Source organism: Galeopterus variegatus, unplaced genomic scaffold (assembly GCF_000696425.1).
Source record: "Galeopterus variegatus unplaced genomic scaffold, G_variegatus-3.0.2 Scaffold2238, whole genome shotgun sequence".
In the NCBI taxonomy this organism is placed as follows: Eukaryota; Metazoa; Chordata; class Mammalia; order Dermoptera; family Cynocephalidae; genus Galeopterus; species Galeopterus variegatus.
In genome coordinates, this window is record NW_007728349.1 from 28,952 (window position 1) to 56,280 (window position 27,329).

Sequence of the window (27,329 nt, forward strand, 5' to 3'; positions counted from 1 at the left end):
CTGCAGTATTCTGTGATGTTTTGGAACTTAGGATATAGTAAGCCCTCACTTACTACCTTATAGCTATTCTAGTTATTGTTATTATTATTGTGTTGTCATAGTGATTAACAATGTTAATTAAATTCTCTGATTCCAAACTTGGTGATTTTTATTTATGTTTCTGATATGCTTTATTAATGAAGAGTTTATATTAAAGAATAATGTGTTTGAATAGCTCGGTCTCTTATTTGTTGATTAAAATGACTAAATTTGAAATATTGAGTGTTTTAGATTTGTCATATTTTTTATTTTAGTACCTCACCAGTAATAGATGTGGCAAATATGTGGACACCGGAGTCTTAGCGTCTGATTTGCAAAGAATGTACAGGTAAAAAAATGTGGTTTCCAGATTCTTTTTTTTCCTTGTTACCATTTTAAGTTTCCATCCTGCTTAAATTTCCAGTTAGTTCACCAGTCTATAAGCTTGGTACTCAATTCAGTTATACAAACATTTATCGAACACCTATTATATTCAGTGAGTTGTCCTTACGAGGGGGAACGGCTACTTCTTATCTTTCAGTACCTCACAGTCTGATCAGGAGATAGAGATGTTACTAGATGTTACTATTATTACTTCCTTTTCTGTTTCGTTAAAAAATTAAAACCATCAGGCATGATCTCCCTCAGTGTCCTCTTTTCTAGAGATGTGCCCCTTGTTTAGTCTTTCCACTGAAGATTAACTCCTTCTGTTGTGCCTCTAATCACACGTCTTGTGATATTTTGCTTCATTAATTATCTCTGTTCTGTATGTTTCAATGTCCCTATATTCTTTTTTTTTTTTTTTTCCCCATATAAAGATGACCGGTAAGGGGATCTTAACCCTTGACTTGGTGTTGTCAGCACCACGCTCACCCAGTGACCAAACCAGCCATCCCTATATGGGATCCGAACCCATGGCCTTGGTGTTATCAGCACCACACTCTCCCGAGTGAGCCACGGGCCGGCCCTCAATGTCTCTATATTCTTTTCCTCCTTAGTCTGTGTATTAGTTTTCTAGGGCTTCCATAACAAACTACATACATTGGGTGGCTTAAATAACAGAAATTTATTTCCTCACAAGTCTGGAGGCTAGAAGCCCAAGATCAAGGAACCAGCAGGGTTGATTTCTTCCGAGGTCTCTCTCCTTGGCTTGTAGATGGCTGACTTCTCTTTGTGGTCTTTCATATGGTCGTTCCTTTGTGTGTGCATGTCTGTGTCTTAATCTCCTCTTATAAGGACAGCAGTCATATTGGACTAGAGCCCACCCATATGACCTCATTTTACCTTAATTACCTCTAAAGGCCTTAACTCCAAATACAGTCACATTTTAAGGTACTGGGGGTTAGGACTTCAACATATGCATTTAGGGGAGACATAAGCCAGCCCATCACAGTCTGTCCCCGGCTCCCCAAAATTCATGTTCTTCTTGCATGCAGTACACTCATTCCATTCCAGCAACCCTAAAAGTCTTAACCTATTTCAGCATCAACTCTAAGTCCAAAATCTCATTTAAATATCATCTAAATCAGATATGGGTGAGACTTCAAGGTGTGGTTCATCTTGAAACAAAATTCTTCTCCATCTTTGAGCCTGTGAAACGAGACAAAATGTTACCTGCTTCCAAAGTGCAATGATGAGATAGGCGTAGGGTAGACATTCTCATTCAGAAAGGGAACAATTGGAAAGAAGAAATGGGTCACCAGTCCCAAGCACGTCCAAAACCTGGCAGGGCAAATTTAATTAGATTTTAAGCTTGAGAATAATCTTCTTTTGCCCAGTGCCCTGTCCTGTGGGCTCATTAGGGTGATGGTCCTGCTCTCTGGAACCTAGGTGGAGATAGCCCCACCACCTGGACCTGTGCCCTGTGGGCCTGTGGTGGCAGTAGCAGCCTTGCTGACCCCTGAGCCTCCTTCGGGGTCATTCTTCCCTTTTCTTGAAGTATAACACATGTTCACAGCTGGATACTTCTGTTGGCCCCATCCTATAGAATCCCAGAAGTTTAACAGCTTTCCTTAATTTTGTCTCATCTCTGTCCTCTTTAATCCAGGCTGGCAGTATTTTTGTTGTTACAACCCATCTTTATTCCTGGCTTTTGCCTAGATGGCTGATTGGATACATACGTCCCAGGCCTTTAATCTCTTTAGCAAATTGTTGTCCAGCCACATCCTTAATATTCTCTCCAGAACATGCCTTGTCATTTTTTTATAATATGGGTAGGCTGGGAATTTTCCAAATCTTCAAGTTCTGATTCTTGTTTGCTTCACAGTATCTCTCAAATTTTACTATAAGCAACAAGGAGAAGCCAGGCCACACTTCCACACTTTGCTTAGAAATCTCCTCAGCTAAAAAGAAAAAAAGAAAAAGAAAAAGAAATCTTCTCAGCTAAATACCCAAATTCATTATTTACAAGCTCTGCTTTTCACAAAAAAGTAAAACATAATTGAGCCCAAGTCTTCTGCTACTTCATAACGAGGACCACCTTTCCCCAGTTTCCAATAACATGTTTCTCATTTCTGAGACCTCACTAGAAGCATCTTTTGTGGGTTTTTTTTTTTTTTTTTTTTTGGTGGCTGGCCAGTATGGGGATCCAAACTCTTGACCTTGGTGTTACAAGGCTGCACTCTAACCAACTGAGCTAACTGGCCAGCCAAGAAGCATCTTTAACGTTCATGTTTTTATGAATATTCTGTTCATGATGATACATGTATATATCTAAGACTATAGAAGCTTCCTCTACAGCTGTCCTCTTCTTTCTGAGCCCTCCCTGGAATCTCCTTCAATGCCGATATTTTTACCAACAGTCTCTTCAAAGCAGTCTAGGCTTCTTCTAACATGCGCCTCAAAACTCTCCTAGTCTTTACCCCTTACCCAGTTTCAAAGCCAGTTTTACATTTTTAGGTAGTTGTTACTGTGGCATTGTACTTCCCAGTACCAAAATCTGTATTAGGAAGGAAAGAAAGAAGAAAAACTAAAAACAGTTTTAAAAAAATTGTGTATCCCACTTTGGTTACTGCCCAATATTTCTCTGCCCCTTCATCAAAATTTATTTGAGTGGAAGCTTGCTTCTATCCCCACCACTCACTCCACTGAAATATATGAGTTGCCTTTTTTTTGTAACTTCTTCTTTATCTTATTTGATGGTGCAATCCCCACCTAGCCACTGAGGTTAAACACCTATGCATTGTCTTCCTCCTTCTACCTAGACTCCCATCCCCCCCGCCATGTCTTTAATAAGTCACCAAGCCTTGCTTTGGCTCTTAAATATTTTGTGACACCTGTTCTCTTCTTTCCCTGGCTGTTACTGGCCTAATTCAGATCCTCATTATTTCTTGTTGAGACTACTATTTCATCTTCTAAACATTCTCCCCACATCTAGCCTGTCTAATCCAGGGGTTGACAAACTTTGGCCCTTTGGCCAAATCCTGCCTGTGACCTTTTTTTGTATGGCCATGAGCTAAGAATGGTTTTTACATTTTTTTTAAAAAAATTTTTAAATGGTTGAAAAACATATTTAAGAATAATATTTATGATACATGAAAATTAGATAAAATTCAAAATTCAGTGTCCATAAAGTTTTTTTGGAACACAGCCACACTCATTTGTTTACATATTTTCTTTTCTTTTCTTTTCTTTTGGGGGGGGCTGTTTATGTATTTTCTGTGACTGCTCTCATGCTACAAGGGTAAAGTTGAATAGTTACATCAGAGACAATATAGTATGGCCTATAAAGCCTAAGGTTTGCTGACCCCTGCTTTAATCATTTTACCTCAAATCCATTAATGCTGAAGCCTAATGAGACAGTAGAAGGCATACTGACAGTCAGAAAATTCAGCCTATTTATAGAATAAGTGTGAATATGAGAGCTATAAGTGAAGACTGATAAATGTTCTGATGGCATCTCAGATATTATGGACACAATGTTGTCAGTGATTTCAGTGAACAACAAAAAAGACAGTAATTTGTATTCCTAAAAAATTCGTTGTGTTTTAAAACCATGCAAAATGGCTTTGCCTGTGAGTCTGTAGTAGATGGGTTCTAGCTAAGGTAACTATAAACAGGTTTTTCACCAACATGAATGTCTGGCAGAACATTTGAAAGTCATGAAGAAGGGAAAGTTTTTCTTTAGGTGGAATTTTTGTGCACATAGAAGAATATCCAGCAATTGTAGTCTTTACCTGCTAAATCTCCATAATGCTCCCCAGTCACTGTGACCACACAAAATACCCCCTCAGTTTTTCAAAATGCTCCCTAGGGGTGTTAACCACTTTCATTGAAAACCACTCTTCTAATCCATCCTAACCACAGCCACCAAAATGATCTTTCTAAAATGTGTATTTAGGGCTGGTCAGTTAGCTCAGTTGTTTAGAGCATAGTGTTATTACCACCAAGGTCAAGGGTTTGGATCCCTGCACTGGCCAACTGCAAAAAATAAATAAATAAATAAATAAGATGTGTGTTTAACCTTATTATCTCCCTATTTCATAAACCTTTAATGCCCTCACTTCTCTTTTGTATGTACCTATAATTTTTTCAACTGCTTTCAGGTATAACCTCCACTTCTTCAATGTGGCTTAAAAGCCTCATGATCTGGTTCCTCCTTATCTCCCTGCCTTGCACTACATGTGACAGTAACCTTGTAATCACACACACACACACCCCATATTGTTTCTTCTTTTTCTTAGCACAAGTTGTCGCCTCTTCCTGGAATTCCCTTTCTGCCCAATCCCCTTTCTCCTCTCCACCAAAAAAACAAACAAAAATCTCTCTGTAAATACACACACAGAGCATTAAATCCGCATTCATTTGTCTGTGCTATATACATATACACCCCAAGTTCCTATTGCTTCTTTCTGTTATTGCACTTAACCATAGTGTGTGTTTGTGTTTGTCTTCCCCACTAGGCAGGTTCTACAGTACCCATGTAGTGTCTCTTATTCATCTTTGGAGTCCCAGCTCTTTGACAATTCTAGAAGGACAGTAGGCACTCGGTGTGTGTTGATTGAATTGAAGAAGTCGAGTGGATGAGAGGCTGAATAAATAAATGACCGTCAGTTCCCAAACAGCTTAATTATCACTACTATAAAAGTAAAGTGCTGTAAGAGAGGACAAGATTAATTGTGCTTAATGGTGAGGAGGGCTGACGGAAAGGTTTATTGGAAAGTAGTTCTTGTGCTGCCCTGGAAGACTGGATAGCACAATGGCTTTGGAGAAAGCATTTGAAGCAGTGATTTGTAACATATTGTTGTGTCCTCAGTTTATGTCGTTAAGTTTTCCTACCATATTTTCCTTTTTATTTTTAGACTAGATAATATATTTACATAGTTCTGAAATTATACACATGTACTGGGAATAACTTGCAAGTTAAAATTTGCCAAACCAGCAGGGGGCACACTAATATGCTTGATCTGTGGCTTTTTAAAAGTTACATCTCAAAAGGATCAGGGCCATTGATGCTAATTTCAGTGTGGAAAGGGGTTTTTTCTTTTGTCTTTGTCATTCACATCACCCCAAGATTTGAATCTAATAGACAGGTTTAAAAATAAGTACCAAAAATCTGGTCTGTGGCCGGCCCATGGCTCACTCGGGAGAGTATGGTGCTGATAAAACCAAGGCCATGGGTCTGGGTCTCATATAGGGATGGCCGGTTAGCTCATTGGGTGAGCGTGGTGCTGACAACACCAAGTCAAGGGTTAAGATCCCCTTACTGGTCATCTTTTGGGAAAAAAAAAAAATCTGGTCTGTGGCCGGCCCATGGCTCACTCGGGAGAGTATGGTGCTGATAAAACCAAGGCCATGGGTCTGGGTCTCATATAGGGATGGCCGGTTAGCTCATTGGGTGAGCGTGGTGCTGACAACACCAAGTCAAGGGTTAAGATCCCCTTACTGGTCATCTTTTGGGAAAAAAAAAAAATCTGGTCTGTAGGAAATAAATCTGTGGGTCTTCATTTAAAGGCAAGATAATATAACTCATTTTCAGAGATACTGAAGTTGCTTTGTTGCATTTTAGTGATTATAACTGGACAAAATAAGATAACATATGATTTACACCAGATTGTACATCATGCTAACATTCCTCTTTCACACTGTTAGCATCTAACAGACATCATAAACTTTAAAATTTTCACGAAAGCAAATATTTATTGAATGCCTATTATATGTAAGTGCAGTTTTAGGTACTGTAGCAGATATGAAAATAAGTGTGAATCAGGAACTCACAATCCAGAAGATGAGGAGGATAAAAGAGCAAACATCAGTAATTATAAAACAAAGGATAGGCCTAGTGGTTGGATTAAGTGCTTTGACAGCACAGAGGACATTTTTTTGTCCTAAGTTTCCTTATGTGTCAATATATAATCCTTAGTTTTGATATTCAAATATCACATACAAAATGCTGTAAATTCTTTTTTGTTGTTTTTATTTAATTTTAACTGATTTTATATATATTCATGGGACACAGAGCTGACCATCAGCACCTGTGCCCAAGGTATGGTGAGCATATCAATACTATCAGTATGCCCACCACCTTGAATTGCAGTTGTTCCCTGTGACCCCACCCAACCTCTCCCCACTCCCCCACCTTCCCACTACAACCCTAGGTCTGCTTTCTCCCTCTGCAAGTCCAGCACACCACCGTGGACTTTCTTTTCTTCTTTCTCTCTTAGCTCCCACTTATGAGTGAGGACGTGGTATTCTTCCCTCCATGCCAGGCCTATTTCACTTAACATAATTTTCTCCAAGCTCATCCATGTTGCTGTGAATGGCAGAATTTTATTCTTTTTTATGGCTGAGTAGTATTCCATTGTGTATATATACCACATTTTCCTTATCCAGTCATCCATCAATGGATATTTAGGATGGTTCCATATTTTGGGTACCATAAATAGAAAGTGCTGTAAACTTTTTACACTTTATATATTCTTAGTTATTCTAGCTTTTCTCAAAAAATTAAGTTAATAAGGTTTTTTGTTTTAGATCTTAGTTTCATTGTTATACCTTATGTTTCAGTTATAGTCATAGTTTCTAAGTTATCTTTTTAATGTTATGTAAATGTTGATTGCTAGCTGCTTTTGGCTAAGTCTTCTTAAGTTAACTCTTAAAGGAAAGAGTTATCCTTTTGCGGCGAGTAAAGTTTAGTGTCCTGAATACTGATCCTCACTTGATAGGTGGTTCCTGCTAGATGTGAATGAATTACGGAAGTGTAGTTAGAGACTATTGCTTTTATTTGTTGTTTTGTGTTTTCTACTCATATTTTCTCCCATTCCAGATATGATTTGCTAATAGAGGTATCACAGCTTCATGTTTTACAGTTCATTCCCCATTTATTTATTTATCTATTTATTTATTTAGTGTAGCTGGCCAGTAAGGGGATCCAAACCCTTGACCTTGTAGTTACAAGGCAGTGCTCTAACCAACTGAGCCAACCAGCCAGCCCTCATCTCCCATTTAAATTAATTAAATACCTGATTTTTAAAAGCATAAACTAGTTTGAAAAGAAAGGATCTGTTGATGTCAGTATTGCTTTAATATATTTTGCTTAAGTTGCTTTTTTAAATGGCCATGATTTATTTAGTACAGTGTTTGCTATAGTTAAAACCTTTTATTTTTATGTAGTTTCACACTTAAAGAAAAATTGAAAGGATAGTATAAAGAACACCTATATACTCTTTACCTAAAGTCCCTTTATCCATACATACTATTGTGTCTATCCCATAAAAACAAAGACTTTTCTATATTACCCACTATTTTTAGCAAATGGTCTTGCTAGAAATGTTTAACTTGAATATAATAATGGGGAAACATAAGAAATCCAGATTGTGGGACATTTTATAAATTAGCTTATCTGAACCCTTCAAAATTTTTTTGTCACATACACAAAAGACGGATTATTATAAATTAAAGGAGTCTAAAGAGACGTGACAATCAAATGAGTGCATGAACCTTGACTAGACCCTGGATTAAAGAAAGAAAAACTATAAAGAATACTTTGGGGGAATAATTTGAGAAATTTTAACATGGACTGTGTATTAGATAATATTTTATCAATATTAAATTCCTTTTTTGTGCCATTTGTACTGTGCTTATGTAAATATCATTTTTTACAGAGAAACATGCTGAGGGTTTTTTTTTCTAGTCAAGTGTGGTTGTGGGAGGAGACAATGTTAATTATAAGTTTAACGATAACCCACAACCATCACACCAATATGCTGAGGATTTTTAGGTGGAGTGTCTGTAACTTATTTTCAGATGATTCTTCCAAAAAAAAGAAAATTATTTGTCTATACAGAGAGAAATAAAGTAAATGTGGCAAAATGTTGACGAATCATTACATTAATCATTATATTACATTATTCTTTACGTTACATTTTTCATTACATTACATTATTTCTTTCAGATTTTGAGTAGGTTTAAAATTTCAAAATAGGACCAGCCCGTGGCTCACTTGGGAGAGTGTGGTGCTGATAACACCAAGGTCATGGGTTTGGATCCCTATATAGGGATGGCCGGTTAGCTCATTTGGGAGAGCGTGGTGCTGACAATGCCAAGTCAAAGGTTAAGATCACATACTGGTCATCTTAAAAAAAAAAAAAAAAAAATTTCAAGATAAGAACATTCAAATGGAAAAGGGCTGGGAAAAAGGAAAAAATTGAGAGAAATCACAATCATAAAAATATAAACTCAGAAGTTGTTGAAAATAGGTTTATGACCAGTATGAATACAGTGACATGATTAAATATTCATGCAAACTTATGTGATTTATTTAGATTGAGTTTAATTGAATAATATTGGTGGAAAACACTGTACTAAACTTCTTCTTATTATTTCAGTATAGACTATGGTCGAAGAAAAAGAAATGCTTTTAGGATTCAGGTAGAAAAAGGTGAGTCTTAGTGTTAGAGCTGAACTGAATTATCAAAGAAGTTATAGAAAGAATTGTTTTAGCTCATGCCGTTTTTCCTTTTTGTTTCAGTATTTAGCATAATTAGTAGTGAAAAAGAGCTTAAGAATCTAACAGAATTAGAAGATCAACATCTGGCAAAAAGAGCAAGACAAGGTAAAGAGGATAATGAGTAAGTATTACCAAATGGAGTTTTTTCCCTAAAACATAAACCTAATCACGTTACATTCCTACTTAAAAAACTTTCAGTGGCTCTTCATTGTCACCAAGGCCCTGCATTATACTTACCTAACCTCTCCAGACCTTTCTTCATATGGCATGCTCACTATTCCCCAAAGAGGTCAGCTTCTTTTTTGGACTGTGCCTTATATGGATGGTTTTCTGTAGCAGGGATGTTCGTTTCCCTTTCACAAACCCCCACTCAGTTTTCAAGAGTCAATTGAAATGTTATTGCTTTTGTTAGTCCTTCTTGGACTTTTTTTTGTGTGTTTCCTTAGCTCCTAGTGATAGATATTTGTTATAATAATATTATTATATAAGATATTTGTTTACTTGTTTGCAATTACCAACAGAACTGTCTGATTATCTTTGTTTTTCTTTGCTCTAGTAGGATACCAGATAGAAAGGTGCCAATTAATTTTGTTGTTTCAGGAATACTATTGAGGGAGGGGGGTTATCGAGAAATTGGTTAATGAGCACAAAGAATGAGTACATTTTATAATGATGAATATGCTAATTGTCCTGATTTGATCATCCCATATTGTGCACTAGTATAGATAGTCAACTCTGTACCCCACAGTTATGTATAATCAATTATGTTTCAATTAAAAAAAGAAAGAGGCCAGGTGAAATTTTCTATAAAACACGTGAACAATTTAGGGACAATTTGTCATCATTGTGTCTTCTGGTTTTTTTTACATGTTTTGGTCTGGTCATGTTGATGTACAATTCAAGGTTAGTTCTGACATTCAGAACAAAGAGAGGCATAATTATGTGTCATACTCTTTATTAAACTTGTTTCCTGATTGGGGGAAAAAAAAAGGAATACTATTGAGAGTTTTTCATAACTTTATTGAGGTATAATTGACATACAATAAGCTGTACATTTTACAGTACAATTTGTTGAGTTTTGACACATGTATCTACTCATTAAACCATCATCATAAGCAAGATGCTGAACATTTCCATCAACCCCAGAAGTTTTCTTGTGCCCCTTTGCAGTTCACTTCTCCTTCCACCCCCATTTCCAAGCAGCCATTGATTTGCTTTCTGTTATTAAATATTAGATTGCATTTTCTAGAATTTTATATAAATGGAATCATACAATAGATACATTTTTCTTTTTATTTTTTCTTTGGCAGCTGGCCGGTATGGGGAAGCAAACCCTTGACCCTAGTGTTACAAGGCTGTGCTCTAAAGAGCTGAGCTAATTGGCTAGCCCTAGTATATACTTTTAAAGTCTGAATTCTTTCACTTAGCATAATAGTTTTGAGACTTATCAATGTTGGTGCATGTATCAATAGTTCATTGGTTTTTATTGGTGAGTATGTGTTGATAAGCCACAATTTTTGTATCCGTTTATCTGTTGATGGACAATTGGGTTGTTGCCAGGTTTTGGCTATTACAGATAATGAACATTTATCTTTTATTTTTTATTTTTATTTTTGAAGTTCAAGCCTTGGAGGTGCTTTCCATTCAAAGCTACAAAAAGCACTATCCGGCTTGAAATCCTATGAACATTTATGTGCAAATCTTTGTCTGGACAGTGTTTTCATTTCCTTTGGTAAATACCTAGGAGTGGAATAAAGTGTTTGTACCATTTTACTTTTACATTAGCAGCTTATGAGAATTCCACTTGTTCACATATTGCTGACATTTGGTGTGGTCAGTCTTTAATTTTAGACGTTCTTTCAATTTTAGACAGTAAGTATGATGTTAACTGCAGGTTTTTTTGTAGATGAGAAACTTACCTGATATTTCTAGTTTGAGAATTTTTATCATGTATAGGTATTGCATTTATCAAATGCTTTTCTGCATCTTTTGAAATATCTTATTATGGCTTTCCCCCTGTATTAGTTTGGTGAATTACACTGATTTTGAGTGTTAAGATAATTATTACGTTCCCGGGATAAACCCTGGTTGATCCTGATGTATTATCCTTTTTATATATTGTTGGATTTAATTTGCTAATCTTTTTGTACAGATGTTTGCAACTATATTCATATTGGTCTGAGATGCGGTGTTAGGGTTATACTAGCTTCATAATATTTGGAAAATATTCTTTTGTTCTTTATTTTATGAAAAAGAATTATGAAAACTTTTTCATGAATGTTAGAATTCACCCAGAGTTCATCTAGGCCTGGAGTTTTCTTTTTATGAAGGGTTTTGATAAATTTAATTTTGCTAGATATATGGCTCCTCCTTATTGTCTTTTTTTCCTTATGTATTGTCTTTTTCTCCTTATGTCAGTTTTGGTAAATTGTATTTTTTTTTTTAACAAAAGCGATTAATTTTTTAAATTAAATTTCTAGTCAAATATATTGGTAAATTGTATTTTTAAAGAAATGTGTCCATTTTATCTAGGGTTGGGAATTTGTTGGTATAATGCTTTTTCATGGTATTCTCTTGTTATTCTTTCAATGTCTATAGGATCTGTGGTGATAGCCCCTTTTCGTTCTTTATAGCTGAATCTTTTTCGTTTGGATTCACCATAATTTTCTTAATCAGTTCCATATTCATGGATATTTGGCGTTCCCAGTTTTGCACTACTGCGTAATAAGTAACCTTTTAATGCATATATCTTTGCACACATCTCATTGTTTTTTATGTTAAATTCCTGAGGTGGAATCTCTGGGGTAAAAGTGATTCATGTTTGGGGCCGGGCGAGTGCTGTGCTGATAACACCAAGGACACGGGTTCAGATCCTATATAGGGATGGCCGGTTAACTCACTGGTTGACCGTGGTGCTGACAACACCAAGCCAAGGGTTAAGATTCCCTTACCGGTCATCTTTTAAACAACAACAAAAAAAAGTGATTCATGTTTTTGAGACTTCTGGTAGATTTGGAGTTGCCTTCCAAAAATGGTTGCCTCAGTTTATGCTCCCAACACCTTTGTTTAAAGGACCCATTTCTCTGTATCCTTGCAATTCTAGTTATACTGTTATTTAATCTTTGCCAGTTTCATAGGCAAAAAGTTGATTGTGTTGTTTTTATTTGTAATTTTTTGATAACTGGTGAGGTTAGATATTTTTTGGCTATTTCATATTTTCTTTGTTACTTATTTTTTTCTATTTCATTTGAGAGGTATTTGAATTTTTCTTACTGTCAGAGCTTTTTGCACAAAATACCACCTCTTTTTATATGTATTACAAATGCTTTTCCCATTTTGCCATTTGCCTTTTGTTTTTGTTTATAGTGTCTTTTGATTAGAGAAGTTTTGCATTTTTACCAAGTCAGATCTATTACTCTTGTCATTTATGGATTCTGCTGATATGCTCAGAAAGACCTCTCTTACAAGAGTATATAAAATAATTATCTATACTTTTTTCTTGTTCCTTTATGGTATTTAAGTCTTTAATTCACTTGGAATTAATTTTTTTTTATTTGCTATTAAGGGCAAATTTAATTACTATTTAATATTAATTTACTATTTAGGGCAGAACTTTTTTTCCCAAATGTTGAATAATCTACTTTTTTTTACATTGATTAGAAATGCCCCAAGTAATCCTGATTGAATTTAATGAATAAAAAAAAGAATTTATATCTTAACTATAAAGGCATTTCATAGCATTCATATAATTTTACTTAGGAAAAGTCCTATTTTTATTTAAATATTTTTTAAAGAAACCATATTAGGTAGTAACAGAGTCCTGTAGTTACTTGAAGCTATTAGATACCAATTTTCAGTTATAATTAACTGAGAATATGTTCTCAGATGATAGTACTAAGATTTATACTTCTTTTTTTTTTTCTTCCTTTTTTTTTTTCGTGACCGGTAACGGGATCGCAACCCTTGGTGTCGCGCCTGTACCGTGACTGGCAACGGGATTGCAACCCTCGGTGTCGCACCCGCACCGCGCTTAGTCAGTGAGCGGACCGGTCTCTATAAAGGATCCGAACCCTCGGCAGGAGCGCCGCCGCCCTCCCAAGCGCCGCACTCAACCAAGTGCACCACCGGGCCGGCCCTATACTTCTTTTTTGAAATATAATATGAAAAATACTTTGCTCCTTCAGTCCAAATGAACAGACTTGGAGAGGTTGCATCTGTTTACATGGCTTGGTCATATTGACTTTGTGAATTTGTTACTCAAAGTGCTTAATTATGGCTTGCTGAAATATTTCCTCTGCCTGAATCTGATTCCTAAATGAGACCCTTGGGTCTGATGGTAATTTGTTTTTCACTTTTATTTATTGCTAGGATAAAGATAACCACAATTTTTTAAGCATTTACCACATACTAAGGACTTAGCAAGCATTCATTAAATCCTTTAATAACCCTGTTAGATAGGCATTACTTATTATCTCCATTTTACAGATAAGAAAGCCGATGAACAGAGATGTCAAGAAGAAGCCAGTAACTGATTAAACCAGATTTCAAATCCTGGTTTCTCTGATTCTAAAGCTCGGACTCTTAAACACCATAATATTTTACGTTAGTGTATTTACTTGTTTTGGTTAGTCATTTTTTAGGATATGGGAGAAAAGCCTTTAAAACATTTTTTCCTCTTTTTATTGAGGTATACTAAAAGCTATTCTGATGATGATTCAGATGTGGATGATTACCCAGATCCACAGGTAAGCCAAACACTTAATGGGCCTACTTTGATTTTTTTAAATCATGATCATTCCTTAGGAAATACCAGTAAGGAACTGAATAAGAAACATTAGAAATCTTCATCAATAAATAATTGAATACCTCCTGTGTACAGTGTTGATGACGGATTAGCCATCCTTCCAGTATGTGAGTTTATAGTCAATTATGCAGGGAAAAAGAAGGAAAGAGAATAGCCAGAAGTAAGGGCAGACAGGAATAGAAAAGGGAATTAATAGGAAAAATGGAGAATAGCATATATTTTCTGCCAAGGATCTGGCATTACTGATGAATGGGCTTAATTAAAGGGGTTATAGGAATAATATGTCTAGTTATTTATAACTTACTGTTTTTCCCCATTGTTAAATCATTTTTGAGTTTATTAACAAAGTAATGATGATACTGGCCCACATGTGACCCAGTTTTGAATTGATGAAATGATAGTAACTCTCATTCACTACATTCACTACCAGCTCATTTTCATACTTGCTTGTGTTAATATTTTTAAAAAACAACGACGCTTATTTATTTTTATTTAATCACCAATGTGAACTGGTCTTCCATTAACTTAGAGTGCTGGTGGTGGGGTGCATCTGTCTAAATAGTAAATGTGATTCATCTTATGGTGAACACGTATATATTCTTTTTTTTTTTTTGTCTTTTTTTTTGTCTTTTTCCGTGTCCGGCAACGGACCGCAACCCTCAGTGTTGCCCCCGTACCGGACCGGGGACCGGCAACGGGATCGCAACCCTCGGTGTTGCTCCCGCGCCTCGCTCAGCCAGTGAGCGGGAACCGGTCTGTATGTGGGATCCGAACCCTCGGGCGGGAGCGCCGCCGCGCTTCTCAAGCGGCACACTATCCAGTGCGCCACCGGGCCGGCCCTGAACACGTATATATTCTGACTGTAAATGTTATGAGAGAAATTGTTGAAAGCAAAATGTAGAAAACTTACTAGTATAAGTAATGATACTTTCCTGAGTACTTACTGAGTAATTTATGCTAAAATCATGTTTCTGCCAGTCAGCAAATCAAATGAACAGTTCCCTGCTCTCTTTATATCGGAAAGGAAACACTGATTCCGTTTCACATACTCCTGAGATGGAGCAAAGAGAAACCAGCGCTTCGACACTACGGATAACTTCCAAAACAGGCTCCATTCCTTTGACGGCCCCTGCCAGAGGTTCTGAGGGAGGATGGTTTATTGACAGAACCCCAGGTGGAAAGAAAGAAAGTTTTTTCGTTGACCTATCAGATGAGAAAAGTAATCATAAGAAGCCAATATCCGAGATACAGGTATTTTTGTAGTGAAATTTCAGCCACATATAGTTACAGTACATTACAACCTTTTCATTGAATATAATATCAAGCAGATGTTTGTGTTTTGTAAAAGAGAATTTGATTATTTCACACTTCGGCCATCATTTCTATCCTAGTCCAAGCCTCTACTCTTTCTTGCCTTAACTATTGAAATAGCTTTCCAGCTGGCACCTGTGTCCATTCTTGTTCCCCTAGTTTATTCTTCACACAGAGATATCTTTTTTCTGAGTTGTCAGGTCATTGTCCTTCTTCTATTTAAAGTCCTCTATTGGCTTCAGTCATTCTCAAACCCAGAGGTCTTCCAGTTGCCAATAAGCCCTTTGTGATTTGGTGGCCTGCTGCCTTTTTTTTTTTTTTTTCTTGTGGCTGGCCGGTATGGGGATCCAGACCTTTGGCCTTGTTGTCCAACTGAGCTGACTTGCCAGCCCTATAGCTTTTGTCTTTGTTTGTTTGTTGTTTTTGTTTTTGGTTGATTGGTTGGTTTTGGCAGCTAGCCAGTATGAGAACCTGCTGCCTCTTTATTCTCATCTCCTACCTACCTCCCAGCTTTGCTTCAGTGACAATGGCCTTATGTCTCTGGCTAAAATACGTCTAGCACATAGTAGTCAGTCAGTTTATTGAATTAGTAGTGCCTAATGAACTTACTGAGATACTAGTGAGAGTTAAAGAATAACTACTTTGGGCCAGCCCGGTGGCGCACTGCTACAGTGCGCCGCTTGGGAGTGTGGCGGTGCTCCCGCCGAGGGTTCGGATCCCACATACAGACCGGTTCCCGCTCACTGGCTGAGCGAGGTACGGGCGCAACGCCGAGGGTTGCGATCCCGTTGCCGGTCCCGGTCCGGTACGGGTGCGACACTGAGGGTTGCGATCCGTTGCCGGACATGAAAAAAGAAAAAAAAAAAAAAAAAGAATAACTACTTTGGGCCAGCCCGGTGGCGCACTGCTACAGTGCGCCGCTTGGGAGTGTGGCGGTGCTCCCGCCGAGGGTTCGGATCCCACGTACAGACCGGTTCCCGCTCACTGGCTGAGCGAGGTAAGGGCGCAACGCCGAAGGTTGCGATCCCGTTGCCGGTCCCGGTCCGGGCGGGGGGGGACCTTGGGGGTTGGGATCCGTTGCCGGACATAAAAAAAGAAAAAAAAAAAAAAAAAGAATAACTACTTTGGGCCAGCCCGGTGGCGCACTGCTACGGTGCGCCGCTTGGGAGTGTGGCGGTGCTCCCGCCGAGGGTTCGGATCCCACGTACAGACCGGTTCCCGCTCACTGGCTGAGCGAGGTANACACTGAGGGTTGCGATCCGTTGCCGGACATGAAAAAAGACAAAAAAAAAAAAAAAGAATAACTACTTTGGGTATGTATTACAGAGAGTCAATAGTTTCAGGAAGAAGTAAGGATTGCTGCTGAAATAACAATGTGGTTTATTTTCAGTTCAGGATAATACCTTGAGGGATCCTACATAAATGGATATGCTATGAAAATGTGTAGAATATGAAAATGTCTTTTGTTCCTAATTTTTTAAAATTCAGATATACCATAAATAAGGAAAAGTATAGATTGATGAATTATCACAGAGTGAACATGTTGGGTACCATTGTTAACAGGTTCTTTTTTCATTTCCCTAAGCAAATTGCTTTTTTTTTTTTTTTGGTAGCTGGCATTTGGGAATCCGAACCCTTGGCCTTGGTGTTACAACACCGCACTCTAACCAACTGAGCTAACCGGCCGGCCCTTAACTGATTCTTTTTAATGCATGGCAGAATAAGAGGGGGCTTGAAGTGATCTGTCCCATGGTACAGTGGCTGGGTATGCTCTTGGGCTCACTGTCCAATTTGGTTAGCTACATGTGGCTATAGAACACTTGAAATGTTGCTGCTATTGCAACTGAAAACTAAATTTTTTATTTAAATGTAAATTTAAAAACTGTCAATTCAGTTTTTGGAAAATCTCTAAAAATCTTTGAACAACTTAGGTATGTGAATCTACTTGTTTTAATTTTGATTTTTCATTTAATTTTGAAGTACTCTCATATATTGAAATAATTAATGTTGTGGATATACTGGATTGAATAAAATAGATTATTAAACGAATTTCACATTTTAAAAATCTTTTTAAAATGTGGCTACTAGAATATGTAACATTACAGCCTCTCATTATATTTCTCTTGGACATTGCTGCTCTAAGTGATTTCCAAGAACCAAACCCTTTGATTTGGCAAAACCTTTTCCTTACAAATTATAAATGGGTCTTTTCCAAATCTCTTTGCTTTAATTATCTATCTGTGGAGAACATTATTATTAGCAAGAACATGACTCTTATGTTGAATTATACTTTTTTATGGCTGTCAAGGCAGATTTTTAGTCATATTGAATTTAGTGACTCAGATATCAGATGAACACCAACTGTGTAGAAGACTCAGTGAGAAATAAAAGAGGAATATTAGTGTCCTAAATTGGGGAGCTAACAATTCAGTGAGAGAGACATAGAGACATGAGTCACTCAGATACAAGGCAGATTATGGTATCCTATAATATAGCTGCAAATGCAGTGTCTGGGAGTATGTAAGTAAGAGATTAAATCTAACTGGGAGAATCTGAAAGGAGGTTTTCAAATGTTAGAATTTAAACTGAGCTTTAAGGTGTCAGGAATAGTTAACAGAGGTGAAAGTGATAGGGCAGTGTAATAGCCTGTTTCTGTTGCTTATAACAAAATACTTGGAACTGGGTGATTTATAAGAAAACAAAATTTATTGCTTACAGTTTCAGAGGCTGGGAAGTCCAAAGTCCAGGGAACACATCTGGTGAGGGTCTTGGTGGTAGCGACATTGACGGCAGGGTATCACATTGTGAAATGGCAGAGCAGAGAGAGCTAGACTCTAAACTCTCACATGCTCTTCTTTAAAGCCCTCCAAACCATGCCTCTGACCTCCATTTTTAATCCATTCACTATGGTGTGCTCCTATAATCTAAGCATCTCTTCAAGGTGACACTTTTCTATTACCAAAATAGGATTTCCCACCCTCTTAACAGTCACAGTGGGGGCCAAGTTTCTAATACATAAAACTTAGGGGACACAATTCAAGCTTCAGTGAATTTTGGGAGGACATAATTCAATCCACTGTGGGCAGGAACGGACTTTTATAATGCCCATCTTAAAAAAAAAAATGTTCGCATTATAATATAAGCATGGCATATTTAAATTTATTTTTTTCCAGGATTCAAAGGATTCTTTTCTTCTTGAAAATGATAAAAAAAGGAAAGGCAGGCTAAAGAGCACAGGAAACAAAAGGAAGAAAGAAGATCTTCAGGAGGTAGATAGAGAAATAGAAGCTGTGCTGCAAAAGAAAGGTGAGAGTCAAGTCTTGTGGATGACATTGGTCATTTTTGCTTTAAGAGAAGCATTGCTGTATTCCAAGCTGTTTTGCTTGGGGGACCTTCTGTGTGCAGAAACATTTACTAGAAAATATTTCTATATCTAATGTTCACTAAAATATTATTAAACATAAGTATGAGTTATTACTGAGTCACTAATCTTTTCACCTCCTCCTTTTTTGTTTACCAGCTAAAGCCGGGGGCCTAGAATTGCAGATTTCCAATGTGAAGTTTGAAGATGTTGGAGGGAATGATACGACATTAAAAGTTAGTTCCAAATCAGAATTTTACCTCAAATGGTTATATTGCTAATCTGCTATGCAAAAAAAGGCTTTGTTTCTAATATGAACTGGGTATAGAAAAGGAGACTAGCAAGGTAAGAAGGGCAAACCTGACCTGTACCCTTGAGAGGATTGAGAAATAAAAGAAGCATACTCTGTTTAACTTTTTCACTATTTTAATTAAAGTGTATGTAAGATACATGCTTTATAAGTAATATTGTTTTAACAGCACAAATAATAACGGTTACTGTTTATTTTTAGTATCTGCTCTGTTCCGGTTACCATGCTAGTTGCTTTTCATTATATCTTCAACTAGATACTATTATAGCTTATGAAGTGGAAGCTCATAGAGGTTATTGCTGAAGTCATACAGGAGGTACCAGAGACAGGATTCAAACTCAGGTCTAAGCCTAAAGCCTGTACTCTATTTGGCTGCTTCAAAGAATAGGTCATTTCATTCCACTTTGATTCTTTCTCTCTTGGGCTGTGAAAGACATCTTTTGTGCTTATTACCTGTTAGGAAGTCTGCAAGATGCTCATACACATGCGTCACCCAGAGGTGTACCACCACCTGGGCATCGTGCCCCCTCGTGGAGTTCTCCTTCATGGGCCACCAGGCTGTGGGAAGACACTACTTGCACATGCAGTTGCTGGGGTGAGGCTTGCTGACACTTATTTGTCATTGTTGTTGTTTTTATTTGTTTTTGTTTTTCCTCTTTGGTCAACTTAAACCAGACCTGGCATCTCTCAGGAAGAGTATAGTCATTGAGAACTGATCCTGACTTCATTATTTACCTCTTTCATGCTGCTATTTGCAGGATTTTTTTAAAAAATGTACAATTGTTTATATGACAAGGATTGGGTGGGAAGCAAAATAATATAGATGTGTTTACCCTTTTTTAAACGTGTAGTTTACATTTTCGTTATTTCTCTTTCCCATTAACCCAGTGGTTCTTAAGAGCAGTAAAATAAGAAAACTACATATAGTATTACTTTTTATAGAGCTATATTTATTCACAATTTCCATTCAGAGTCATGTTTTTATACTTTTTAGTGTTAAAATATCCTTCCTAAGGGCCGGCCTGTGGCTCACTCAGGAGAGTGCGGCGCTGGGAGTGCAGCGGCACTGGGAGCACTGAGGCCATGGGTTCGGATCCTATATAGGGATGGCCGGTGCGCTCACTGGCTGAGCGTGGTGCGGGCAACACCAAGCCAAGGGTTATGATCCCCTTACCAGTCACAAAAAAAAAAAAAAAAAAAAAATCCTTCCTAAAATGGTAATAATAGACACTTATTTGTTAAAATAAAAAGTTAGCAACTTATTTTAGCCCTATCAGATTTTTCAGGAACCGTATTGGGCAGCAAAATGCACGATATCCAAGGAACTTCAATTAGAAGAATAGCATACTATACCAATTACGAATAGATTAATACTCTGTAAAAGAAAAATAACTTTTAAAGGGGAACTTGGTTTGCTTCATTTTTGTTGCATAAATCTGTTGCATTACTGTTGCATGCAAGACACTGCAATATAGTGGTAAATACCACAAACCCAGTTCTTTTTTTTTTTTTTTTAATGTTTTTTATTTTGGATTAAATCTTTGGAATCCAGGTATATTTTACACTCATAACACATGCACAATTCAACTCAGACTAGCCACACTTCAAGTGCTCAATGGCCACACATGGACAATGCTCCTCTCAAGATCCCAGACTTGATTTGAGGGCACACCATACCCTCCAGGATTGCAAAGGTTAACCTAGGGCCTAGGCCTGGCTCTGGAGTGGGGGAAGTCCAAATTCAGTTCTAATATGAGAGAGAGACATTAAACAGTCATTCATACAAATTAATGCTGTACATAGTAACAATTGTAATAAGTGGAAGACAGAAGAAGTGCAAAATGCTATGTAGTGTGTTGAGATACCCAAGTTAGTACTGGGGCTAAAGAAGGTATGGTTGAGGAAGTGAAATTTCAGGGTGACCAGGAGAATGAGTAAGAGTCAGCCAGGCATGTTCCCGTTTGTGTTGATCAGACAGCAATAGTTTCTCTTCCTTTTCTTAAATGAGCCTCCCTCCTTTGACTAATAACTGGGTTGGAGGTGGGGAAATGCTAGCAGGGTGTGTATGAAATATGTGTCACAACCCTGCTAATTCCTGTCCAACAAATAAATAACAGAATTGTTTCACTTCAGCCCTAAGAGGGGGGAAACATATCTCTTGAGATTCAAGACTCTTTATTCCGATGAGATAACAGAGTTTTTTAGTGACATCTGTAAAATAAAAACATATAGAAGGTATGTCCACTTAATGTATTGACATAAAACCAAATACTTAAATAATGTTTTTCATTGGGCCAGCACGAAAAGATGAAGTTTCCCAGGAAATTAGGTATTTTAAAAACATAATTTTGAGGGGATAATGGATAAAGGAAGAGTGGGGAAGTTGAAATTTGAGTATTTGATCATTGTTTTACGTATTTGTGCATAGGAACTTGACCTGCCAATTCTGAAAGTAGCTGCCCCAGAGATTGTATCTGGAGTATCTGGAGAGTCTGAGCAGAAGCTGAGAGAACTATTTGAACAAGCTGTGGTGAGTCAGCTAATGATTAATGTCAGGTGTTACCATAAGCATATTCTCTGATGCTAGTATTTGTTAACCCAGTCATTGGTCATTCTTTTGTAAACATGGTAATTGTGATGCATGATGGCTAAATGTTTAAAGTAGATTTGATGATACAGACTGTTGGACAAATAATCTGTTTCATCTGATATCAAACAAATGTAGTTGGTGAGAAGTTCTGAGCTATCATACCCAATAGTTATATATTAAAATATATTATCCTTGTGACATTTTTATTCACTTTATTTCTCTAAACTTAGGTTTAAACAAACAACTTGTAAGCAGTGTGAAAATTTTCCACAGTGTGAAAAATAAAAGCTTTCATAAAAATGTCAGGATAAACTTAACTCTATTTTCATAATTGAAACTGCAGAAAAAAAGTTCTGTTAGTAAAGAAATTACAGATCAGATTTTTATCCTAATTGTAAATTGTGTTATTAAAAATTTGGATGTTTAAGATGGGAAGATGATGTCTGTATCCAATTAGTTTTATCTTCAATATACTGTAATGGTTAAATGTCTATACTTTCCAATGAGAAAGATGGGTTCAAATCCTTGTGCCACCGTGCGTGACCTTGAACAAGTGACTTGACCACTTTAACCCTCAGTTTCCTTACTAGTAAACTGGGGTAGTAATAATACCCAAATCTCATGGAGTTGTTGAGAGTATTGAATGAGAGGATTCATGTGCCCTGCACATAGCAAAAGCCCTGTAAATATTACCTATTACATTATATACAGTTGAGCAGTTATGAATTATCATGGTGGTTACAACTAAAAAATGATGAAAAGTTTAATTTTATGTCTGTATTTCCACCCAAAATATGTAGTGGCTGATGAACCTAGCCAATATAACTGCTAGAAGACAATATGAGATTAGAAGAGAAATTGTATTTTAGCAGTAATTGAGAAAAAATTTTTTTTTTTTTTTTTAAAAAAGATGACCGGTAAGGGGATCTCAACCCTTGACTTGGTGTTGTCAGCACCACGCTCAGCCAGTGAGCAAACCGGCCATCCCTATATAGGATCCGAACCCGTGGCCTTGGTGTTATCAGCACCGCACTCTACCAAGTGAGCCACGGGCCGGCCTGAAAAAAATTTTTTAAATAGCAAGAATGAAGAGGCCATCTATTTCGAATGTTGGGTAGACTGACATTGAAAAAAGGTGTGGGCAGCACAAGGAAGATGCAGAGAAAGGGTGGGACAGGCAAAGCAAGGCTAAACTCTTCCAGCCATTACCTGTTTTCTAAAATTGTTAAGTTGGCATGCATAGCCAGCGGACAAGTAGTAAGTTCTGTGTATGGTAAGCACAATGATGGATAAGGATAAAAGAAACAAATGGCATCTTTAGGTTGTTAGTTCTGTGTTTAAATCTTTCTGTAAATCAGTACTGAACCATACACTGCCTGACAGTAGATGCTTAGTAGATATATGGTCCTTTTCCCTGATGAAAGTGAGTAAAGTATGTGCATTAGAGAGCAAAAAGGTCAAAAAATCAAGTGGTTCTTTGTTGAAAACTGTTTGATTTTTTTAAGCTAAATTCTGATGACCATTACTTATTCTTTTTTTTTTTTTTTTTTTTTTTTTTTTTTTTTTTTGTCTTTTTTTTTGTGACCGGTAAGGGGATCGCAACCCTTGGCTTGGAGTCGCCCGCACCGCGCTCAGCCAGTGAGCGCACCAGCCATCCCTATATAGGATCCGAACCTGCGGCGGGAGCGCCACTGTGCTCGCAAGCGCCGCACTCTCTCGAGTGCGCCATGGGGCCGGCCCAGACCATCACTTATTCTTACTTCCTTTTTTCCTGTTCAGTTTTTCCCAGTCACTGATAAATACTAATGTGCTTGCTTTCTGAGACCTTTTTCCTCCCTACCTTGATTCTTGCAACTGTATCATGTTTCCAGCAGTCATAGGTGCTCTTTTGCAAACACTGTCATGAGGAGGATTGGGGAAGAGAGCCAGCTAGGGATGTGCCAGATATCTTTCCCTTTAAAATGTGGTGGTCCTCATGGTTTTAATATGTCTAGCCAGGCTGCCAGTCTGACTCTAAGCATAATTCTTGTCACTCCAGACCACTGAATAACTTCTAGAGTATAAATCCAGATATTTTTCATTTTTACTGATCCATATCTCTGCTTTTTTTGTGGCAAAATATACATAACATAAAATTTACCATTTAAAAAATTTATTTATTTATTTAATTTACCATTCGAAACATATAAAGTGTACAGTTCTATGGCATTAAGTACATTTACATTGTTGTATAACTGTCACTACCATTCATTTCCAGAACTTTTTTTTGTCTTCCCAAGCAGAAACTGTGTCTGTTCAGCAGCTCCCCACTGCTTCCTTCCCAAGTCGTTGGCAGGCACCATTCTACTTTCTGTCCTCAGTGAGTTTGTGTACTCTAGCTACCTGATTTTTATGTCTTATTCTGTCTGAACCTTTTCTAGTTATTTCATATACTAATACACTGATGTATTAGAACTTTGCGATCCGTTTTTATTCAATGTAGTCTTTAAAAGAACCCTTTGGTATTTTCAGTGTGGGATGATGAAAAAGTTCTTGCGTGATGGTTGCACAACACTGTGAATGTACTTACTGACACTAAATCATACATTTATGGTTAAAATGGTAAATTTTATACATATTTTACCAGAGTTTTTTTAAAAAGCTTTTGGTGCTTCTTAAATTCCTCTTACAGCAGATTCTAGGAAAAACTTGGACATTTTTATGTTAGTAAAAACACTCATAACATTTCTGTTATGCTTGGATTTTCTGATTTAAAGTTTATGAACTTATTGTTCATATTTCATACCATAGCAAATATGTCTAATTTACAGAAGAATTTTAGTAGATTTATCACAAAACACGGATTGATGAAAGACTATAAATGTGTTACCCTATTTGCAGTCTCTCTTTTTTTTTTTTTTCCTTTTTGTCTTTTTTCGTGTCCGGCAACGGATCGCAACCCTCAGTGTCGCGCCCGTACCGGACCGGGACTGGCAACGGGATCGCAACCCTCGGTGTTGCTCCCACACCTCGCTCAGCCGGTGAGCGGGAACCAGTCTGTATGTGGGATCCGAACCCTCGGCGGGAGCGCCACCGCACTCCCAAGTGGCGCACTGTAGCAGCGCGCCACTGGGCTGGCCCCCCAGATGCAGTCTCTTATTGTCCTCTTTTAAGCATCTTGTTTCTCTTAAGTCAGGTGAAAATCAGAAGTAATACACTGTGACGCACTTTCTTTTGGGTTATTCTTTTGGTGAATGATTCTCGAATGTTAAATTTTTAAAATATGCATATTTAACTATACTTCAGTATAGGGAATGTATTTATGATCATCTTTTCGTGATACTTTTATTTCTAGTCAAATGCACCCTGTATCATTTTCATCGATGAAATTGATGCTATTACCCCCAAAAGAGAAGTTGCTTCAAAAGATATGGAACGAAGAATTGTAGCACAGCTTCTAACCTGCATGGATGGTCAGTTTAAAATCATTCATTTTAAGATAATAAATTTTTTAAAATAGTGTAAGTAATACATTATGATATAAAACATTCAAAAAGAGTAAATCTCAAATAGTGTAAAAAAAGAAGTCTTTTTATAAAAGATTACACTATTTAATTTTTTAGTGTGTATCTTATAGTTATTTTTAATGCATTTACATACACATACACATATACTAATGGATTGCTTTGCATTTTACAATACTGGGATTGTACCATACACGTTGTTTTGCAACTTACTATTTGTACCTTAACAATATATCTTGGAAATATTGCCATTTTAATGCATTTTTATTTACTTTTTAACTGCTGTATGCTATTCTTTAGGATAGATTTACCATATTGTATTTACGTATTTCCACATCGACGGATATTTAAGTTGTTCTCAATATTTTGCTTTGCATCATAGTGCAGGGAATATCCTTAAATGGGTCTTTTTGGTGCACATGTATTTTTTTAGGATAAATGCTAGAAATTGAATTGATGGTTGATGGTTATACATTTTAAGTGCTCATAAGACCTGGGAAATTGCCTTCCACAAAGATCTTGCCATTTACATTTCCACCAACACTATATGAGAAGTCTTCCTTTTTCCAGATCCTTTGCAACACTGAATCTTATCAATTGTTTTAATTTTTTGCCAGTCTGATGGATGAAAATTGATATCTCAGTTTTTTTGTTTTGTTTTGTTTTGTTTTTTTATTCCTTTTTGTCTTTTTTACTGACTGGCAACGGGATCGCAACCCTCGGTGTTGCGCCCGCACCGCGCTCAGCCAGCGAGCGGGAACCGGTCTCCACATGGGATCCGAACCCTCGGCGGGAGCGCCGCCACACTCGCAAGCGGCGCACTCTCCAGTGCACCACCGGGCCGGCCCTCTCAGTTTGTTTTAACTTGCATTTCCCTGATTACCATTGAAGTTGAGCATCTTTCCATTTTTTTTGTGACTATTTATATTGATAAAATCTCCAAAAATCCCTTTTCTTAACCTTTGCCCATTGTTTTATTGAGTTGTCTTTTAAAAATTGATTTGAGGTAGTATTTTTAAAAAATATATTGTGGAAACAAATCCTTTGTTAAATATATTGCATTATCTCCTCCCTGTCTCTAATTTGTTTTTCAATTTTGTTTAATGGTTGATAGAAACAAATTTGGAGGGAAGGAATCAGAACCTTTGGAACTAGATCATACCTACTTTGAAATAGTACATATTTTGTGTTCCTTGTGGTTCCAGATTGCAGGTTGCTTATTCTGCTGTTTTGTTTTCATCTAAAATTTTCTTGCCATGTTTTTGAAGTCCATATTCTTAGAAAAATCTTTCATGGCTTCCTGCTGGCTAAAGAATAAACTCTATAAACTCCTCATGACTTAATTAGTATCTTACTACCTTCTTATTACCTGTGATAGAGTACAGCCTCAGACTCCCTGCTGTTAATCCTGGTTCAGTTGAGAGAAATAATACTTAGGAAAGAAAAACTTGAGTCCCTGCATTCTGTCCATTCCTAAAAATTTATCTCTAGATTAAGCCAGAGCAGCTGAAGACTATACTGTATCCCCATCACACATTAATCTCATCAGTCTCTTCTGAGACACACACTACCTTGTCTTCCTCAGCTCCCTGTTGTTGGACTGATCACCCTGCCTGTATGTACCATGCATGTTCGAATGGCTGTGCATTCACACATACTATTTCTTCCATGTAGAATTCCATGAACATGTACCTCTGCTTATTAAAATCATATTCACCCTTCAAGGCTTTTCTGAAATGTTACCTCCTCCATGAACCTTCCCTCATTCTTCTGTTGGAATTCATAATATCTTACCTGTATTACATGGTGCTTTGTTTCTACCCATTATTATATTTCACAAAACTTGTCTTAGGCCTTTTTTTCTTAATTACACACTTAATGTTTCTCAATAGGTTGTGAACTGCTGAGGACAAAGTTAGTATTTTATTTATCTTCCTCACACCTTTTACATATTAGACATTTAATAAATATTAGTTTTATATATACAGGTGTACCTTGGAGATATTGTGGGTTCAGTGCCAGCCCACTGTAATAAAGCAAATATAGCAATAAAGCAAGTCACAAATTATTTGGTTTCCCACTGCTTATAAAGTTATGGTTATACTATACTGTAGTCTGCCAACTGTACAATTGCAATATGTCTAAAAAAATAATGTACGTACCTTAATTTAAGAGTACTCTTGCTAAAAAATGCTAATAATCATCTGAGCCTTCAGTGAGTCATAATCTTTTTGCTAGTGGAGGGTCTTGCACTGATGTTGGTGGCTGCTGACTGATCGAGGTGTTAGTTAGGGTGGGCAGTGGTAATTTCTTAAAATAAGATAGCAGTGAAGTCTACATTGACTCTTCCTGTCATGAAAGATTTCTCTGTAGTATGCAATGCTGTTTGATAGCATTTTACCCACAGTAGAACTTGTTTCAAAATTGGAATCATTCTTTGCAGACCCTGCCTCTGCTTTATCAACTCAGTTTATGTAATATTCTA

The 27,329-nt window shown here is 37.1% G+C and overlaps 1 protein-coding gene across 3 annotated transcripts in view; it reads left to right on the forward strand.

Moving 5' to 3' along the window:
- Window positions 1–297: 297 nt before the first annotated feature.
- Window positions 298–27,329, forward strand: part of NVL (nuclear VCP-like) — a 109,184-nt gene continuing 82,152 nt past the window's right edge. The window contains exons 1-10 of one of the 3 annotated variants that reach the window (XM_008581035.1): window positions 298–367; window positions 8,844–8,896; window positions 8,987–9,086; window positions 13,653–13,710; window positions 14,748–15,020; window positions 18,254–18,386; window positions 18,601–18,677; window positions 19,212–19,346; window positions 21,180–21,281; window positions 24,676–24,793. In XM_008581035.1, coding sequence (XP_008579257.1) covers window positions 360–367; window positions 8,844–8,896; window positions 8,987–9,086; window positions 13,653–13,710; window positions 14,748–15,020; window positions 18,254–18,386; window positions 18,601–18,677; window positions 19,212–19,346; window positions 21,180–21,281; window positions 24,676–24,793 — 1,057 coding nt within the window. In that variant the 5' untranslated portion in view covers window positions 298–359. Of the gene's footprint in view, window positions 368–8,843; window positions 8,897–8,986; window positions 9,087–13,652; window positions 13,711–14,747; window positions 15,021–18,253; window positions 18,387–18,600; window positions 18,678–19,211; window positions 19,347–21,179; window positions 21,282–24,675; window positions 24,794–27,329 lie in introns of those variants that run through there. The other 2 variants (XM_008581036.1, XM_008581038.1) reach the window with 2 other exon arrangements.